We start from the raw sequence: 20,982 nt of genomic DNA on the forward strand, positions 1-20,982 counted from the left end.
CTTACTATCGCTAAAATATTTTTATTGTAGATTAGCTTCACATGTTTATGTTTCAATGCTTATTTTTTCTGTTCCTTACTACTACTGAAGCTTCATCATGCAGCTACATCATTGGCAGCAGACCTGCTAAAATACCATGCAGATCACATGGTTTTGAAGGCATTAAAAATCACAGGAGTAGAAGGAAATCTAGAAGCTGTAGCAGAATATACTTGTAAGCTATCAGAGCAGAAAGAGCAGCTTGTTGAGGTGAGTTAATTTTATTTTCAAATAGATTTAATGTAAAAAGTGCCAAAATCTATCTAAATGAACTGTTCTTCAGGGTGTCTTTTGTGTTTTAACCTGTAGAATGCACCTCTGGCACTTCTGATTCTACATTCTTCTAGAAGGTAGTGTCCGAGTGCAGCATGAGTTTCCTCACTGCCCCAAACGTTTGGGTCCACTGTTATAGAATTGGACCCACTGCCCCACCTGCGCAGTTCCTGTTGCTGCTTGCTCTGGGCACAGGAACCTCATTGCCTGATTTTTGGGGGCCTCTGTGACTGCCTATTGGGGCCAAGATTTTCATAAATAGGAGCTTAAAATCAGGCTCTTAAATCCAGATTTAAACACTTGCCTATTTTCTCAAGAATACTAAGCAACCAAGCGCTTCCATTGATTTCATTGATTTTATATAAAATAAAAATATCACACACACACACACACACACACACACACACAGAGTAAGTAAGTACTCTATTTTTATTTCCACTTTAACATCTGCTTTTGCTGTATCTGTGTCTGAAACACTGGGGATAACTTCCAAATGTGGCATTTAGATTAATCCGGCTTCTAATAAACATACCAAACTGAAAGGTAGAGAGCTTTGTGCTTGTGAGAGTGCCAGGGTCGGCTCTAGGTTTTTTGCCGCCCCAAGCAAAATATTCGCTGCCCCAAGCTCCGAGAGCGCAGCTGCCCAAGCCAAAAAAAAAAATAAAAAAGGAGAGGGTGGGGGGGGGATTTGTAACTTTCTCATAAGTTCTTCTTTTGGGCTGACATTTTCTATGTTCCTTCTCAGCCCAAAAGTGAGTTGTTGCTTTTTAAAGTTTGCTCAAAAACTAATACATTTTGCTCAGAGTATGGCAGAAAAATTCTTTTCTGCTTTAAAATCAACTTGACACTGTTTTGCTCAAAGATCAGTCAAAATGAGATGAACTTTGAAATTGAAGTTTTCCATGTGACTAGTAATTACTGATTTAAGTTTCTTCCTGAAAGACATTTGTTTTCTGAGTACAGAGTTATGTTGTTTACATGGCTACGGAGGACTATATATACTTTAACTACTCCTTGGATAAGTAATTGCAATGCTCTTGTGCAACAATTTCTTCTACAGAATTTCTTAGTTGCCAAGTTTCTTAATCTTTCATGTTTATTCAACTGTGAATCTACAGTATGATATCAGTGTAGAGATGAATATTGTAGACTTTTTCCTTTCTTTTGGTTTTCTGTTAAGAACATAAGAACAAATGCTGTCCTGGGATGGACACCCTATGCTCCCATTGACTTCAGTGGGAATGTTGGCTCAGATAAATTAAATGCAAAAGATCATGTAATAAAGCATTAAACTGTTGCATTTGAAATTTAAATAACCATCAGGAAATAATAGTATGAGGTCCATATTTCAACTTGATGATATTGCATATCCTGTACATTTTATTTTTAAAAAAATTAACACAAAATAGTATCATTACTTACAAAAAATGCACACTGAAAGAATGTTTGTTACATAGTCAAGCATTTGAAAGTTAAGAAATGCCAGGGTTACGGTTACATTTACACAAGGGGAAAGAATTAAGGTTGTATTTGCATTGATAATATATGATCATGTACTTAAAGACTATGTATTTCGACCAACCCCCTGCCTCATTCAGGTCACAGGATGGGAATGAGACAGCTATTCAATATTTTTGTGTATGGCACCTGCCATAATTACTGCACACTATCCAAAGCCTGCAGTGAATACATAAGTATTAATTTCTTGTTGTCTTTTTTAGGGTGCTCATCATTGTAGTTTTTGAGTGCCTCATAAATATTAATGAATTTATTTACACAGTTCCTCTGAAGTAAGAGAGCATTATTAACACCATTTTACAGATGGGGACAATTGATACAGAGATTTGCCTGAGGTCACACTGAATTGGGCAGAGATAGGCATTAACTTGTGAGCCCCCTAATTCACAACACTTCTCTCATTCCTATAGACCACTCTTCCTACTGGCAGAGATGCAGAGTGGCCACCATAGCGTCAGTTTAACTTCAGGTGCAGTTTAGTGCTCTGTACTTGTGCAAATCTGGCCCCAGGAATCTCAGGTTGGGCACACAGAAAATGAGGAATGCACAGTAGGGGCCACCTGTCAACATTTTGGTTTGTGACTTGCTCTTGATCATACAGAAAGCCTTTGGCATAGGCATTGATAGAGCAGAGTTCTCACATGTGACATTCACCTGCCTTAACTGCAAGACCATTTTTTCTCTTTCTGCAGTCCCCTGTCTTTTTTCTCTACACACCTGACAACTTCTACAGAGAACGGCCTCATTCACTCTACAACACCAGTTCATTCTCTGAATGCTCTCCATCCTGTGCGATGAATGAGATGGGGTCCTGTGGGGGGGGGAAATGTACTCAAATAATTAAAGACTGTGTCATAATGCACACCCACAGGGATGCAGAATTAAGGTTTCACAGCAAACATAAATTCTAGAATTTAACTTTCAAGTATTAGACTTTGTAACTAAATAATGTTTTTAATGTCATGTGAGTGGATTTAATATGGAAAAATGTTTAAAAAAAAATTGTAAGAAAAATTTACAAATGTAACAGCCCCCTCCCATCATGCACCATCAGTAGAGTCCGAACCTTGAATCTTCAGCATTGCAGCACGTGTTGAGTTACAGGACTTAACTTAACATTAGCTGGAAGCAGAAGAAGGCTATCCCAGCATGGGTAGGGGGGAATGGGTTGCTAGAGCCATATGCTAAATTTGGGCTGTTGTTGGAGGAATCATCTACACCACAATTTTATAGCCCTATGAGCCCAAGTCAGCTGACCCAGGCCATTGCTGTGTAGACATACCCTTTAAGAGGCTGCCTGCAGCTGGGGGTCACAATGCAATGTAGTGGTATTTGGTGGTGGCACAGGCCTGACCTTGCATTAAAACGTTTATATTCAGTATTAGTTTGATTTTCTACCAACATTTTGAGGACAAGGTAAGTCACAGAAGAGAAATAGTGATTTTTCAAAAGTTTCTATCTCAGCCAGAATTTCCCTGGACATAGAAAAGGTACTTCTCTGGCCTGTGGGTTTCTCCCTGTCAAAATCCACAGGCCTGTGTCAAATGATAGAAGTTTTTAGACCTTCTCAAAAAAGATTACAAGAATTTTTAATGTGGAAAGTGCTAAGCAACCTAGATGTTGGAGAAGCTACCAGAAACACAAATGTATGCAAGCGTGATCGGGTTAATGTTACTGTGAGGCCTGGTGACTTTCAGTACCTGACCTGAAGGTCAGACGGTTACACACTCAAATGTAACTTCTTTTCTTAAAGATCTCCTGAGGTTTAGGAGGACAAAGGGGAAGGAGAGGCAAAGGGGAAAATAGCTCGATCCTTGTTTTCATGGTTTGATTTCACTTGAACCCCTTGCTGGAATTCTGACCCAATAATTCATACATCTGCTACTCCAGATGCAATTTCTGAAAAATGTACTGTACCTGACAGGTTTTCACCTTTTCTCAGCAATGAAAAGAAAATAAACTTTACTGCTGTATACCCTTCTTTAAGAGATCTTATTTATAATATTATTTACTCTTCAAAATATATTAACTTTTTTTCTTAGACATGTCGTTTGTTGAGACATGTTTCTGGAACAGAGCCACTTGAAATTACTTGCATACATGCAGAAGACACCTTTCAGGTCACTGGCCCACAGGTATGCCTACCTTTCATTTGATCACATTTTAAGTAGAATTTTGTAAAATAGGTGTACACTAAGATAAACATTCAACATATGTTCTTGGAGGCATGCCAGTTCAGTTCACAAAGAAACATAGTGAGAGTATTACAAGTAGGAGGCAGTATAAATATTTGTAGAAAGGAGTCCAAGCTAGATCTTCTGGTACATCTTGATTTGTGTTCTGGACATTTTGGAAGACACTGCAAAGCTGGCATAAAGTTCCTACAGACCCTGTGTGCTTTTCTGGAATGTGCTGTAGCTTCAAGTCTGCTTTAAATTATGCTGGCTTATACCAGCCACTTGGGGTTGAATACTAGCCCAGGACAGATGTAGAGTAGGGGTGTCCTCACCATGGCCTCCTTTTCAGTGACTATGCACCCCTTTTGCCAGCAGCTGAGCCGCTATGCCACTGCGGGATTACTAGGGTTATCGTCCATGGGCCGTTCACTGAATGCTGCGGCCAAAGTACACTAGCAGTGCATTGTAAAGTGGCCACAACCCACCCAAAGATCTGACCAGTCAGTCTCTTATTTATGTAGGGCAATTTTCACCCCTGTGCAGAGGACCAATATAAAGCTTATGAATCATTTAATTCCTGTTTTGAGAGTTTAAATAGGACTTCATTGGTACATAGGCCTTCACTGGGCCTTTGTACAGGGATGAATTTCACAGGGATAAAAGGTATCCCTGCATGCTAACCCAAGTATAAAATTATGCCACTATTACACATGTGTAAACAGCCCACCAGCTACTTCAGGGCCTTAACAATATTGTGCCTAATAATAGTAATTAGTATTACATAGTGCTTTATATTTAAAATGTATTTTACAGACATTGACTAATCATTTGTAAGTACCTGTGGATAAATTTTCTTTGCAGTTGTCACATGAGTATATGCACAGGTAACTATATATTTTTATGTAGAACAATACTGCACCAAATACTGCATCCTTACCTATCTAATTTTGCATTCACGGTTTATTTATCTATATGCCTGCCTGCAGATACCCCTGTAAAACACAAATAGCTTCTTTTAAAGTGCTAAGTATTTATTATTCATCATTAATTATATTAGACACACAAAGTGGGTGAGGCAATATCTTTTATTGGGCCAACTTCTGTCAGTGAAAGAGACAAGCTTTCAAACTTGTTTAACTACTTATGCTAAACAGCCTGTTCTTTGTGTAGATGCAGCCGTGTATTCCACTTTGGTATGTGCACACTCAGCGCACCAAAGCCAGAGAATTTTGCCTAGGAGTACCCGTAGAGGGGCAGCACTCTCACACCTTGTGGCCATAGCCCCTCCCCTGGCTATATGAGGCTGTGTTGCCCTGACCCTCTTTGGTTCCTCCTTACCACCCTGGCTGGAGTCGACCCTCTGAGTAGTTCCTTACCTCACAACCTCGCTATTTTTTAGTAATTTTTCTAGTTGTATATAGCTAATTAGTACTCTTAGTATAGTGTTTGTTAGGTTTAGTTTAAATATTTCCCTGGTGACACCCTCGCCAGGGTTTAAACAGTGTCTGCTGGGTGGGGTAGTGATCCCCAACAACAATCCCCACACGGGGTGTTTGTTGTGCCTAGGCAAAGCCCACATCAAGGAGCGGTGGTTGATTTGCAAATCATTCACAATAGTGGGTGAGGGATCTTCTGTCTAAAGCAACATCTGCTTGAACAGGCCATTCAGCCTGCTTCAGCACTGATGCCTAAGTTGGATCAGAGGTCGTCCTCTGGTTCTGATACTGCTGCTGTTTTGTGCTCTGAAGAAAGAGAGAAGTTATTCCTCATTGAGTGTGCTGAGGAAAAGGTTGCATACGATGGATCCAGGTTGCTCCAGGTTGCATGGGGACTTGTCTGCCTCCTCCAGAAGGAGCACGAACTGGCACCATGTGAATACTGATGTAAGGGATGTAGCAGATCCTGTCAACTGCTTCCTGGTACCGCACAGGGAGGTCAGTGACCCCACACCATCGACTCCAGTTCTGGCCCCAAAGCATCCGTCGAGTCCAGTACCAATGAGGGCAATGCGAGCACCTGCTGTTTACACGCTGGTGGCATATCAGATGGCAATGGCCCTCCTTTTTCTTTCTGTCCCATCTCTCACTTCATCCTGGACTTTGCTGGGGCTGCGTTGTTTATAGCCCTGTTGGCTGGGCAGGCTGCTGAACCTATGGATCTGTCAGCACAGCACCCTGATGTTTCCCTTCTATAGTCAGTGGAAGTGGGGCTGGTGCCAGGCTCTGCACAAGGGACCTGCTTGGTGCCGGGAACAACTTTGGTGTCCCTGCTGTGGATGCCACTGTTGTTACGGAGGTGGCGCTCACCACCCTGCATTCAGCATAGTCAGTCACCTCAGTATCGCTGCCGACTTCGGAGTCGACGCCACTGCCAGCACTGGAAATGACAAAGGCATACTGGATGCCGCCGCTACCGTTTCTGCCATTGCTGTCAGTTCCCCGTTCATTCTGGGCTACAGATGAGTCAGACCAATTGCTCACAACCTCAGAGCTGGCTCCACCTTTCTTCCCTGAAGCCAAGGACTCATTGGCATCCTGGTTGGGGTCTTCCTCCTCTCGCTCTCTATCGTCTGACCTTCATCACAGGCCATTCATGGAGCACTATGTGTACCAGGATTGGCACTCATCTTGTGGTCCAGGATGGGGGCCAGTGGCCAACCATTGCCTTATCCATACCAGTGAACTCCATGTAATCCATGAGATGCTTCTTGGTCATGGAGGTCCCACTTCTCATCTCACACTAAGGTGAGATCACTGAGCACGTTTGTGGTGGTGACTGTCACTCTGCCATGGGCCCAGCCACCAGTGAACCTTCCCATTGTGGAGCCTCCAAAATCATCCTGTCCAGGTCTGTCAGTCCTGGAGCAGGATCCAGTTCTGGCACAGTTAACTGTTTCAGCTTTGTCCCTGCACAATTCCAAGGTGCCTGTCTCCTCTTCTCCTTTGTTACTGGAAGATTTTAAGGCATATCGGTACCTTTTGCAGCATGTGACTGCTTCCCTGGGTATTCAAGCAGAGTTGCTACAGAATACCCATAAGCTGTTGGATATCCTGCAGCCGTCTGCCCCGGGAGAGTCTCCCTCCTTATTAACAGTGTGCTCTTAGAGCTTGCCAAGGTTATCTGGAGCACACCGGCTTCAGTACCGCCTACTGCAAAGCACATGGGGAAAAGCTACTTCCCTGCACCTGTATGATTTGAAGGTTTTTACTCATATCCAGCCCCAAATTCCCTGGTCTTAACCATGGTGAATGATAGAACCCAGCAGGACAGATTTAAGTCACAAGGATAAGGACTCTGAATGGATGGACCAATGGTTAGGAAGATTTACACCTTTTCTTTGCAGATGCACGTTGCTAACCAACTGGCATTCCTGTCCAAATACGACTTTGTGAACTGGACGGCTATGTCTTAAGTTTGTGGACCAGCTGCCAAAAGACTTGAGGGAGGAATTTCAGGCATTCATCACCGAAGGCTGTTGGTGACTAAGACTTTGCTGCAGTCCGCACAGGACATCATGGATACTTCAGCCAGAGTTAAGGCCTCAACAATGGCCATGAGAGAGACATCCGGGCTGCAGAATTCAGATATTGTTCTCGATATGCAACAGGCCACAGAGGATTTGCTCTTCGACGGCAGAGTGCTTTTTTCAGAAAAGAGACTGCACTCCTTCAAGGACTCTCAGGCTACCTTATGGTCCTTAGGGGTGTATAAAGAGCAGTGCATAGATGCCACTTTGGTGGTTGGCGGCAGCAGCAGTATGGTCTGTAGCCTTTCTCTGAGATGGATGGACTACCCCAGAAAGGGGCATAGGTCTCGGAGGAGGAGGCGTTCAGATCCACAGTTTGGCCAGTCAATATGCCTTTCTCTGGTGCCATCCTCTCACCCACAAACACCCGTTTTGACTCTAAGGGTAAGACCTATCCTCAGCCTTTGTGGCCTCAACAAGTGTATCAGATACATGAGGTTCCAAATGGTCACTCTATCAACTGTCCTCCCTGCATTGTCTCAGATTGACTGGTTTGTTGCTCTGGACCTCCAGAAGCCTACTTTCATGTGGCAGTTTTGCTGAGACACGGAAAATCCTTTCCTTTCAATTTGTCATAGTAGAACACCATTTTCAGTATTAGATGCTTCCTTTCAGCTTCTCTTTTGCTCCTTGGTTTTTTATCAACTGCATGGTCGTGGTGATAGCATACTTCAGAAAGAATGGAATCCACATCTTCCCATATCTGGATGACTGGTTACTGAGAGGCAGGTCAACATTACACTGTGCTTGCTCGACAATCTGGGTCTCATCTCAAACACTGGAAAGTCAACTTTGGCTCCTACTCAGAAAATTGAGTTCATTGGGGCCCTAATAGACTCTCCAAATTCAAGAACATTTTTGCCAACCAACTGTTTTCAGGCAGTTCACCACCTTTGCCTCAGCCTGCAGTATCAGCCTTCTATCACAGTTCAGGTATGCCTGAGGCTCTTTGGCCACATGGACCACCTGCATGCAGGCAGACAGTTTGCAACGTTCTCTTCACCCCTTTCAGTTGTAGACCAGGACAGTTTACCTTCTGATTCTTTCCTCCTTGAACAGATTGGTCTGTATCCATCCACAGGTCCTGGACTCCTTGCAGTGGTGGAAGCTTCCAGAGAATGTTTATCAGGGTGTTCCCTTCATCTGGCCCTTTTCAACCAGGTCTGTTGTCACCGACACCTCCCTCATGGGCTAGGGAGCACATCTGGGGTTGTTGAAAGTTCATAGTCTGGTCAGAGCAGGAGTTCTCGCTGCACATCAACGTGCTGGAGCTTTTGGCCATCTACAATGCATCTCATGCTTTTCTGTACTGTATCAGGGACTCATGGTTCACATACTTACCCACAATACCAGCACGATGTATTATGTGAACAGGCAAGGGGGAGCACACTCCAGGATGCTTTGCCAGTAGGTGATCAGGTTGTGGTAGTTCTCCATCAAGGAGAACATCACTCTGATAGGACCATCTCAGCAAGAATTTTTCCCTGAATCACCTGTGGTCTCTGAAGACAGGCATTCTCTGGGTCATCTTCGCAGCTTGGGGAATCCCATTGATCAGCCTGGTTGCCACAAGGGACAACAGGAAATGTCATCTGTTCTGCTCTTGATGGGGGCCTCAATCCAAACTCCCTGTCCAACGTTTTCTACCTCAGCTTCCCATCAGTTCTCCTGTATGCTTTTCTCCCAATCATTCCAGAGGTCATCCTCAAGCTGAAGGTGGATCAGGCCAATCTCATTATCATTGCCCTGGCATGGCCAAGGCACGTGTTGTACGATCTTCTTGTGCTGTTAATTCAGTTTCTCATACCCCTTCCTCTCCATCCTGAGCTACTCACCCAGGATCACGGTTGCACCGTATATCCTGTGCTCAGATCCCCTGTATCTCCTGGCATGGCTTGCTTCGTGGCTAAATGAGGTGAAAATGCAGTGTTTGGAGGCTGTTCGACAGATCCTATTCAACAATACAAAGCCCTCTACCAGAATGGCCTGTTCAACTAAATGGAAGCGGTTTCGGTGTGGTCGTTGGCCCATGGAGTTCAGCTGACATTGGTTTCTATTCAGTACATCTTGGAATACTTGCTGTACCTTTAGTTGTTGGGCCTTGCACTTAGTTCATTGGGAGTATATCTGGCAGCAATAGCACTGTTTCATCCCCCCCATTCTGGGAAGATCTGTCTTCTGTAATGTCATGGTAGCAAGATTCTTAAAAGAGCTTCTTCATCTCCATCCTCCGATCTGAGGGCTGGTTCCTCTGTGGGACCTTAACATGGTCCAAGTGGCTTTAATGGGACCTCCGTTCAAGCGCCTGGCATCTTGTCCCTTTCCACTTTTTGTATCAGAAAACTGTGTTCCTGGTAGCCTGAGACGTCCCTATGCTACAGTGAATCGGGGTGGCTGCCCCGGGCCCCACGCTTTGAGGGCTCCACGCTTTAGTGAGGAGGCAGACGGGGAGGTGAGGTGGGTAGGGGGGGGGGCGAGGAGGAGCCCGCTACCAACCTCCACCTATCCCCAGCACCTCCTGCCCACCAGCGGCCCCACCGATCAGCGCCTACTGCTGATCAGCTGTTTTGCGGCATCAGGAGGCACTGGTGAGTAGGGGAGAGGAGCAAGGGCGCAGCGCATTCGGGGGAGGGGGTGGACCTGGGAGGAGAAGAGGTGGGGTTGCGAAGGAGAGGAGTAAGGGTGGGAAGAGGCATGGGGGAGCACCCCCCGGAAGTGAGAAACCTCTGTTCTGGGCCCCGCAGCTCCCTAGGGACAGCCCTGCTGGTTGCAATAACATCCAAAAGGAGAGTCTTTGAGTTGCAGACTCTGATGGCAGAACCTCCTTATACACAATTCTCCAAGGACAAAGTGACTTTATGACCACACCCAAATTTTTTGTCTGAAATGGTTTGTCAATTGCATTTGAAGTAGGAGGTATATTTACCTGTGTTCTTTCCTAAACTGCATTAATCTCCAGAAGAGCAACATCTCTATAGGAAAGATGCCAGGCGATATCTAGCCTTCTACTTGAACGGGACTAAACCTGTTTGTGTTGTATGCAGATCGTATGAAAGGGAAAGCAGTCTCTTTCCAGACTATCTCTAGATGGATGACATCCTGTATCAAACCTGCAGGTGAAATAGCTTTGGCTGTGCCTCTTCAGTGGTTGGGAGCTTGTTCTATGAGAGCGCAATGGATCTCAATAGCATTCCTCAGTGACATTTCAGTATTGGACATTTGCAGAGCTGCTATGTGGTTGTCCATACATACATTTACACACCATTATTCATTTTCCAGAGTGGATGAAAGTTTTGGTAGGGAGGTTCTGCAATCCTTGTTTAAGTAGACTTTGAGCCCTGCCTCCAGGGATGGGTACTGCTTGTGAGTCACCTAAGTGGAATACACGGTTGCCTATACTTGAAGAAGTGGCTACTAAGTGTAATTGTGGTTCTTTGAGACATGATGCAGGCATGTATTCCACGACTCATCCTCCATCCCCTCTGCATTGGATTCTAGTCTCTGGGCATTCAGTGCAAAGTAATAGAGGACGGTTGGGGTGGTGCTGCCCAAGCACCACCCCTCTGCGGGTAATACTATGCAAAAGTCTCTGGCTCCAGCACACACGCACGTAAGTGGAATACATGTCTGCATCGCATCTCGAAGAAACACAGTTAAAGTAAGTAACCATTTCTTCCACCTTGTATTTAGTTGTGACGCTTTTCCCGGACCTGAAGACGAGCTCTGTGTAAGGTCAAAAGGTTGTCTCTTTCAACAATAGAAATTTGTCCAATAAAAGAGATATTATCTCACCCATGTTGTCTCCCAAATATCCTGGGGCCATGATGGCTACAATAACACTATAAAAAACGTTACATAATCTCAATAAACTAAACTAAGTTTGATAGAATATAACAAACTAGAGTGGAGGAGTTGAAAATATCATGTACTTGGTTTTAAAAAGCAACATGTTCCACAGGTATAGTTCTGCAGACCCTTACACATGAGTAATTCTTACTTACGAACATGGTTCTTCTGACTTCAGTGGGATTATTTGCACATGTAAGAATTATTCAAATTTGTAGCAGTTTGCAGGATATAAAACTAAAATTAGCAGGTCACGAAATACTTGTATTCTTTTAATTCTCTTTCCTGTTGTCTAATATGCTAGAACTCTTTGTCCATGCTGATTTTTAAAAAACTGCATATTCGCAAATACATTTAATACCAGAATGTTCCAGCGAAAGGCCTTAGAAATATAACCGGTCTTTGGTCAACAGATGTAATATTCGCAAAAAGAAAAGGAGTACTTTGTGTACATAAGCTCATGAAAGCTTATGCTCAAATAAATTTGTTAGTCTCTAAGGTGCCACAAGTACTCCTTTTCTTTTTGCGAATACAGACTAACACGGCTGCTACTCTGAAACCTATCAGATGTAATATTAACTCTTTCTTACTATTGACATTGTTTCTTGTTTTGTGTGTGGAGGCATTTGCAAATTCTCATGTAATGTTACAAGCTAAGATGGGTTTTTAATATTTGTTGCTCTGATTGCATTTTTTCAGATAATTTCTGCTGCAGAAACACTGACATTACATCCATCTAGTAAGATTGCAAAAGAAAATCTTGATGTGTTCTGTGAGGCTTGGGAGTCCCAGCTGAGTGACATGTCCATGTTGTTGAGAGAAATCAATGATGTGTTTGAGGGAAGAAGAGGTAAGAATGCTGTTCATCATAACACAAATGCAGCATTCCGGGTATTTTACCTGTTCTACTAAGCTGCGGTCTAGCAAATATGCTGTTTTCTGCAGATGGATTAAAAAATAAACACTCCTTTTTTTGGTATCTAGGTAATATTACATCAGTTCAGTATGTTGGTTTTATAGAAACAATGGATTGGAGGATAATTATCAGATCTGCTAAATAAAATACAGAATACTTGATTTTAAAAACTAAGGCTAAAATCTAGATCCTGTAAAAACATATGCATGTGCTAAACTTCATGCACTCTGACTAGTCCCACTGCTCACAATACATAAAGTTAAACACGTCGTAAACCTTTGCAGGAATGGAGGCTAAAGGCTGAAGGAGTTGTATGGTTTTCATACTCATCTAGTGTCTTGACCTGATATGTCACTGAGTGATACTAATCAAAATTCTCATAAATTGTAAACAGAAAGTAAATTGAATTGTACGACAAGTATAGTTTTATCATAGGGATTTAGTATGATTAGTATTAGCATTTCAGTTTTGTTTTTGAAGTGTAGTCTTTGAAGTTCTGCTAGGCTTTTCATTGTCCAGTATTCTTGGAAAATAAAATATTTATTTTAATTCTGTACTATCAGCTTAAATTTTATTCATTGCATAATGTAATGAATGTAGTTACTTGATTTTTGAACTGCTGTCCTTTATCCTGGATGGAATCTCTGACAACGCCACACAATCTTGGGATGTTTTTTCTGGTTGGTAAGTTACCTGGTATTTGTACAACATGTAGAATGCAACCATGGAACTTTGAAGAACAAATTGGTTTTTACTCTCATTTTAGTATCCCCTCAATATGGTATTCTTTTTTCAAAATGTAAGAAAATAGCTTGGTGTTTATTTTTATGCAATTTAAATTTTCTTCAAAAAGTTTGTCTTCAGTGCAGCTTGGCATATCACTTTTGTGCAGTTAAATGTTTGTGTTATTCTTCAGGTTATAATATAGAGGTACAACGTAACATGCCATACATGTGGGCTTGGCAGAATTACGTTTATTTTTAAAAATAATTTTAATGGCGAACGTTGCTGTTTATTTTTAAGCACATTTTAAAAATTTTTATAGATTTAAATTTTCACAGTTGCAGGAAATTATTGTGGGGAGGGGGGTCAGACAATAATTATTTAATGACAGGAGACGTTGAGATTCAAAAAGTTAAAGCTTCAGAAGTGTTAAAACACAAATTGTCAGAGCACATGTCAGAACATACAAAGCGAATATCCATACGTCAAACTCTAGCAAGTTCCCTAGCACCATTTTCTTGTATTTTTCTAACTTCGCCTAGCTGTAAATTTCAATCATCATCCATGGAAATATGGGGTGTGTGTGTCGAAATCTACATTTACTGATAAAAATGTAATCCTTACAAGCCTAAATATCTTGAATCTGTTTTGTGTTTTAAGAAAAATTACTCAGGGAAATGCAATGATTTGGTTAAAAATTAGACAAAGGGATTTAACACATTTTTTTCATATCTAAGCTATTACTGTATGTTCTGAATCAAGGTAGACAGATTTCAGAGTAGCAGCCGTGTTAGTCTGTATTCGCAAAAAGAAAAGGAGTACTTTTGGCACCTTAGAGACTAACAAATTTATTTGAGCATAAGCTTTCGTGAGCTACAGCTCACTTCATCGGATGCATTTGGTGGAAAATACAGTGGGGAGATTTATATACACACACAGAGAACATGAAACAATGGGTTTTATCATACACACTGTAAGGAGAGTGATCACTTAAGATGAGCCATCACCAGCAGCGGGGTGGGGGGGAAGGAGGAAAACCTTTCATGGTGACAAGCAAGGTAGGCTATTTCCAGCAGTTAACAAGAACATCTGAGGAATGGTGGGGTGAGTGGGAGAAATAACATGGGGAAATAGTTTTACTTTGTGTAATGACTCATCTATTCCCAGTCTCTATTCAAGCCTAAATTAATTGTATCCAGTTTGCAAATTAATTCCAATTCAGCAGTCTCTCGTTGAAGTCTGTTTTTGAAGGTTTTTGTTGAAGGATAGCCACCCTCAGGTCTGTAATTGAGTGACCGGAGAGATTGAAGTGTTCTCCGACTGGTTTTTGAATGTTATAATTCTTGACGTCTGATTTGTGTCCATTTATTCTTTTACGTAGAGACTGTCCAGTTTGACCAATGTACATGGCAGAGGGGCATTGTTGGCACATGATGGCATATATCACATTGGTAGATGCGAAGGAGCCTCTGATAGTGTGGCTGATGTGATTAGGCCCTATGATGGTGTCCCCTGAATAGATATGTGGACAGAGTTGGCAACGGGCTTTGTTGCAAGGATAGGTTCCTGGGTTAGAGGTTCTGTTGTGTGGTGTGTGGTTGCTGGTGAGTATTTGCTTCAGATTGGGGGGCTTTCCGTAAGCAAGGACTGGCCTGTCTCCCAAGATCTGTGAGAGTGATGGGTCGTCCTTCAGGATATGTTGTAGATCCTTGGTGATGCGTTGGAGAGGTTTTAGTTGGGGGCTGAAGGTGATGGCTAGTGGCATTCTGTTGTTTTCTTTGTTGGGCCTGTCCTGTAGTAGGTGACTTCTGGGTACTCTTCTGGCTCTGTCAGTCTGTTTCTTCACTTCAGCAGGTGGGTATTGTAGTTGTAAGAATGCATGATAGAGATCTTGTAGGTGTTTGTCTCTGTCTGAGGGGTTGGAGCAAATGTGGTAGACAGATTGTCATTACATACAGTACTTCACTAACTAACAATAGGATTCTTTCAAAGATTGTCAGTGTCAAACTGGTAAACCTTCATTTTTGTATTTTGATGAACTTATGCTACAGGAAAGTCACCTAAAAATTGTTGGCTTTCTTGGTGCAAAGTCACGTATTATCCATGATGTTTTATGAAGTCTGAATTAAAATATACTAAAACTATGAACAGGGCTAAATAAGCAGCATGTGGTACAGCATAGTTAGGCATATGAAAACAAAGGGAAACTTGTGTTCATGTCCCACCTGTTCCTCATCTGATTCCGGAACTACTGGATATGAGATCCTGTTTATGGGCCTGATCTTATAAGAAGATGAGAGCCCTCAGATGGCACTCTTTACCTCAGAGGATCAGTCACTAAACTGGGACTATTAACTTTCTCTGATTTAAGGGAATTTATATTTTTGGAATTTCAGCAAGAACTATGTACGTAGGTTAATTCCAATTGGCAAATGCAGGTCAATTGTGCTCTTGAAAAAACAGCTTTGTTATAATGTGAAATCACAAATAAGGTATGTTCAGATTTATGGTTAGGGTTATAACTGAAAACATCTTTGCATGTCTTGAACAAGTTCCAATGCTTTAGATACCATTTATCAAGGAAATCAAAATAGTTTGGGATTAGTTATGTCCGAATAACCCAACTTTCTTTCTTTAGTAGCAAAATGATTCTGTGTTTTAAATTATGTTGTATCAAATGCTAACTATATTTACTACAATTTATGTAAAAATAGAAGGTTTTAAGACTGATTGTGCAGTTTGAAATCTATTGAATTCTTATGTATTTAGGAAATAGTTTCATGTTACCTTTTTGGGATGGGGGAGAAAACTTTTTGAGTGTTTGTTTTTTGTTATATTTCAAACGTTAGAGCAGAACAGTGTTGTTCTGCAGCAAAGTATTTACTCATCACCCACAAAACTGAATATGGGTTTTGAAGTAGGTTAGAGCAGTGCTACTCAAAGTGGTGGTCTGCGGACCAGTGCCGGTTCGCGAGCCATCGGCGGCCGGTCTGCGCGCACATTGGAAAAAAAAATTGCCGATCCCCCACATCAGATAGCTTGAGAAGCACTGGGTTAGAGGACAATCTTAGTGTGTCCTGTTAGCAACAGTTACTTTTCCTATAGTCTTCCATAGGCAGTGGCCACAAGCCATATGGGTTCTGTATAGCTGTACGATTAATATGCACCATGGCAGTTGGGGCCAAATTGTGGTTGCTGTCCTGGACATTCTGAAGAGGAGACTGTGCTGTCTCCCTGTTTCTTAGCGTACCTGTGCATAAGGCAGCGCATTATATGATTTCCAGACTTGGAAGTTGGGGGGAGGAGGTGGATAGCACTTGCCAGCAATCAAAGAAACCTCATACCATGCATCAGCAGGGCTGCAGTAGATGTTGGCTATTCCTGTTCTACAGATACAGCCAGGGTTATATTTCTACATTTTATAGAATACAAAAAGCATTGTTAGGCATGTCTTCAGGCACTGCCACTTGAGCAGTATGCCTGCTCCTCCTTCCTACCAGGGCTCAGCCTGCTGAGAATCACCACTGAGCCTTTTGACTCTAATTGGCTATTATAAAGGGGAGGCTACCTTTTTTAAAAGGACCCTGATAGAAAAATAAAATGGGGTGAACCCCTCTTTGCATTCTCCATTATGTTTCACTTAATTTGATTTGTGTTATATGATAATAATTAAGTACTTAGGATAGTACCTCCATGGACTTCAAAATGTGGCTTGCCTTAGTGGCAATGGCTACCAGCAATAACCCTAAAAATCACTTTACCAGTTTCAGCATTACATTGTTTTCTAGAAACGATGATTGGTGAAGGATGAGGCTAAATATTTAATCATCACGTAGTCATGAGATGACAGAATTTGTGGATGCTTTCATCAAGTAGTAATCTCATCACATCCAGTCACAGTGTAGGGCTTGATAACATATTAGCATATGATCTTGTTTCCCATTGTAAATTTTACTACTTATTCTAAAACTGAGATTGGTAAAGTCATCTTTATTTTACTTAGTACAAATGTGAGAAATATTTTGCTCTTATGAGGCGTATGATTGAGTCTGTATAATAGAAAAATATTTTATAATGGATAAAATTTTATAATAGATAAAAATGTAGGAAGATAGTGCCTTTTCTCCTTAATTCTGAAATTCAGAGTTTTTAAAATAATGTAATTTTGTATTGTCCCTCTGAAACATTTGGATTTGATATGGAGAGTATGGTAGAACTATTATTTAAAAGCCTAAGAGAGAGAAATCTTTGCTGTTGACAAACACTGAAGAGCAACCGAATGTTCTTGGCACATCTAATAAAGTAAGCATTTTCTGTGTTGTTGTTTCAAAGTGTGTTTGTCTCGTCTGTTGATTGGATAAGCAGGTATGCAATTGATTTTACATCAGTGTTTGTTAAAAGTATTAGCAAGCTATGCACTTTGCAAACTAAGATTTGATAATTGACATAGATTTAAATAGAAAGCCTTCAATAAAAGGCGCCAAATTCACCCTGGAGGTAGGAAGATGCAACTCCATTTATTTCAGTGGAGTTATTCCAGATTACACCTAGGTTAAATTTGGCTAATTGTTTTTATGATAAACAGGCTTTTACAGGGCTGCAAGGTAACTGGGCCTATACCTCATGAGAGAATTACTGCATTGGTCTGCAGGACTATCCCTACCAAACAGTTGTTTTCTGAGTAAGGGAGAGTTGAGCACAATCTGCCCTAGAACAGAGTGCCTGATCCAACCATTGCAGTTAGTAGATGTCTTTCTGATTGAGGGAAAGGGAACAAGTGAGCAAAACATTTTCCCCTTCTTCAATCTCCCTCTGCTCTGTGGTGTGTGAAGAAGAATCCTCTGACAGCTCCCCATGCCTTGAGAAGTGGTAAAAGAATACCTTCCCCATTAGTGGTTTCCCCCCCCCACATGATATGAGAGACCTGATTAGATGTTAGGATTTGCGGGGGAGGAGAGTGGTGAAGGCAAACAAAGGTGTAGTAGTTTTTGAAGGGACAGAGACTAAAGGAGCAGGGAGAAAACTGAGGAGTAGTATTGAGATGGCATGTGATGGGAAAAGAGGATGACACAAGCACAAGGTGAAAAGAAAGAGACTGGAAGAAACTGAGGGGAAAATAATGATAGAAGGATTAGAAGGTGGGAACAGTAACAAGGAAGATGGAAGGAGAAAGAGGTGAAATGATTAAAAATTGAAAAAGACAGAGAAAAAAATACATCAGTAGATAGAGAATGGAGTAAAGGAAAGTAAAGAGAAAAGAACCAAGGTATGGCGCATATTCTTTTTGATGATTGTATTGACAGCTGGATCCCAGAATGATTAAATGTAAATATAAAATATTTTTTATGTACACATAACTCATATTATAGATCTAAAATCCATGAATAAATTGATGTGGGTGATCTCCTTGTCAAGGATGACGTATCTTGGGCTTGAATAATTTTGCCTTTGGAAGACATGATCTTGTATCTAGTGACTTAAAAAAAAAATTCTGAGAATAATCTTACCTGCACCTACCTTGGCAACAAAATGCACACAGAATTCTCACTCATAAGTCTTTCGCTTCCACCACAAGACAGGCTGGGAACTCCTAGGCCTTAACATTTTACCCTTCTCAGGCACTGGTAGTTGAGTGCCTCACTTTTGTGCCTTTTTCAGCTACCAATGCCCTTCTAGAGTCTTCATGCTGGTTTTTTTAGTACAGTCAGGAAAGACACTCCTCACTTGAGCTGTATTTTGGTTTTGTTTCTTCTCTTCTGATGATTGCTGCTGTTTCCCTTACTTTTGTTTACGCTCTTGTCCTACTCAGTTCCTTTGTTGACAGTTGTGTGTATGTATGCACATGCAAAAGCTTCCATTTTTGTTTGGGTCTCTGTGCACTTGTGGCTATGCTGCAACAGTCTTGATGTGCCCATTTTCCTCTGACAGCAAGGGTTTTCTGCTTTTCACTTGGAAATCGCATGCATAGCACCAAGGAGACCTCATTATTTGACACTTTTGAACTGGGATTCTTGGTGCTACTTAGATAGCTTCTTTGGTGGTTTTCTTTCTTGTTGCTTTGTACCTGCTTTCGCCATAGTTCTGAGGCCCCTTAATCAGACAGCTTGGCACACCTGAGATGTCATCCAGAACATTTGTTAATTTATAACACTCTTCAGTGCAAAGATTTTGTCCACTTGGACAGATGTTGGGGCAATGGAAACACCTGAATGATTTTCTGTGTTCTTTTGATCTGTTTAGGTAGACAGTGCCCTGATGCCCGCTTCACCTCTAGTGTGGGTAACTTGGCTTCTTCTTGATGGAAGTATGGTCCTGGAAAGAATGCTGGCCGACTTGTAGTGCGATTACAGTGTTAATCAACCGCTACTTTTGGAAGGAATTTTGGTTGTAGGTGAAGGATCACTTTGTCATGTATTGAAGATTGTAATAGGAGGGTCAGCCATAAGACCCTGGAGCTTGTTTACCTTTTTCACGTTGTTAAGGCAATAAGCTGTGGATCCAAAAAGGGGTTTCATTACCCCAGTGAGCACTAAGTTTAAGTGCCAGGTGGTATTTGTCTTTCACCAGAACATTCTCTATTCACTTATAGTCCATTAATAAAGCATTTATCTACAAGATACCAAGCATGCTCTTGTTTTCTGCTTCTGGATTGTGAGCTCAAATTGCACCTTTTATAGAGGATATGGATGGTCTCATGGATGAGAGGTATAATAAGTACTCTGAGATTGAGACGGGGGCTGTGGTTGGAGAGAGATTTTTGTCCACATAAATAGAGATGTTTTTAACAGATGGAAGTAGATGGATTTAGCAAGATCTCTTGAACTTGTCCTGAGCAATTAAGTTTTTGAAGCAGTTAGACCAACAAAGACTGTTTAGTCTTGAAGATTTTGGCTGAGTTGGTCCATGCCAGATGAACTATGGGATGTATCTGATGGTTTAGGCACCACTTCTACACAGTGTAATGTCCTTTTTCAAAGCTACCTGGACTTGAGTGACCACCTGACTGCCTGCAGCTTTCAGATTGTATATTTTATCCTCCCAGGTATTCCAGTATCTGTGTTTCAGTTTTTCAGTGAGCAGTCCAGGCGTGACCATCTGAGACAATTGATCATTGTTAGTGGAGGTCGCATTCTTCCGGATGTTGCTCCATTGATTCTCCCAGTGGAAAGAGTTGACGCCTTTTGTGGTATCATCAGCAGAAGAGATACGTTATCTACATTGGGGATGTATTATTGCACTAACCTATGCTTCAGAGCCTCATTCTTAGTCAAGCAGAAGGAGTTGCATAAATGCTTTAAGTCTTGAGGCCTATCAGTCTATGGAAGAACACCACTGGTTGACATGTTACCTGTCAGTGTTTCTAGCCTTACATATTTTGAAGTACCTCTGTCCTCTGGTAGGAGTGCCTGCCTTGTATCAAATCCAAAACTATCCGAGTGAAGATGATTCTTTGAGCTAGGGTAATGCAGGATTTTTTTCCCCTCAGTTAATCTCTTGGCCCAACTTTTTAAATAAATAGCAAGTTGTCCTCATGGAATGTTAGAGCTTCTTGGGATTGGGATTGGGCTCTGACCAGCCAATCATCTAGCTGTGGGTATACATCTATGCCTTGCCTTCTCAGGTGGCCTTGTCATGGCATCAGTGTCCTTTTTGTTACTTTATACCCCATGGCCAGAGCTATGTCTTAACCGCACATGATGTAAGCATTCTGTTTTATTAACCATATGTCACAAGGAAAACTTAACTTACAAAATGAACTTTGTCTCTTGCACTTCTCTTAAGTTTCTTCTTTGAGTGCTTGCTCGTATCCATTCCATTGTAGTTCCATTCGATTGTAGGTGTGTGCGCTCACCACATGCACCAGTGCCAGAAGTTTTTCCCTTAGTGGTATCCGTAGGGGTTTGGCTCTGGCGCCTTCTGGAGTGGCGCACTTATGCACCAGTATAAGGGGTGCTGCTGGTTCC

General features: G+C 41.8%; 1 protein-coding gene across 7 annotated transcripts in view; it reads left to right on the forward strand.

Moving 5' to 3' along the window:
* The window catches only part of CTNNAL1 (catenin alpha like 1), a 148,118-nt gene that overhangs the window by 95,305 nt on the left and 31,831 nt on the right, over positions 1-20,982 (forward strand). For 4 of the 7 annotated variants that reach the window (XM_043508508.1, XM_038389740.2, XM_043508511.1 and 1 more), the window contains 3 exons: positions 91-249; positions 3,873-3,965; positions 12,079-12,229. In XM_043508508.1, coding sequence (XP_043364443.1) covers positions 91-249; positions 3,873-3,965; positions 12,079-12,229 — 403 coding nt within the window. The remainder of the gene's footprint in view (positions 1-90; positions 250-3,872; positions 3,966-12,078; positions 12,230-20,982) is intronic. The other 3 variants (XM_043508510.1, XM_043508513.1, XM_043508509.1) reach the window with 2 other exon arrangements.

The sequence above is a fragment of the Dermochelys coriacea genome, chromosome 2, assembly GCF_009764565.3.
Source record: "Dermochelys coriacea isolate rDerCor1 chromosome 2, rDerCor1.pri.v4, whole genome shotgun sequence".
Lineage (NCBI taxonomy): Eukaryota > Metazoa > Chordata > Testudines > Dermochelyidae > Dermochelys > Dermochelys coriacea.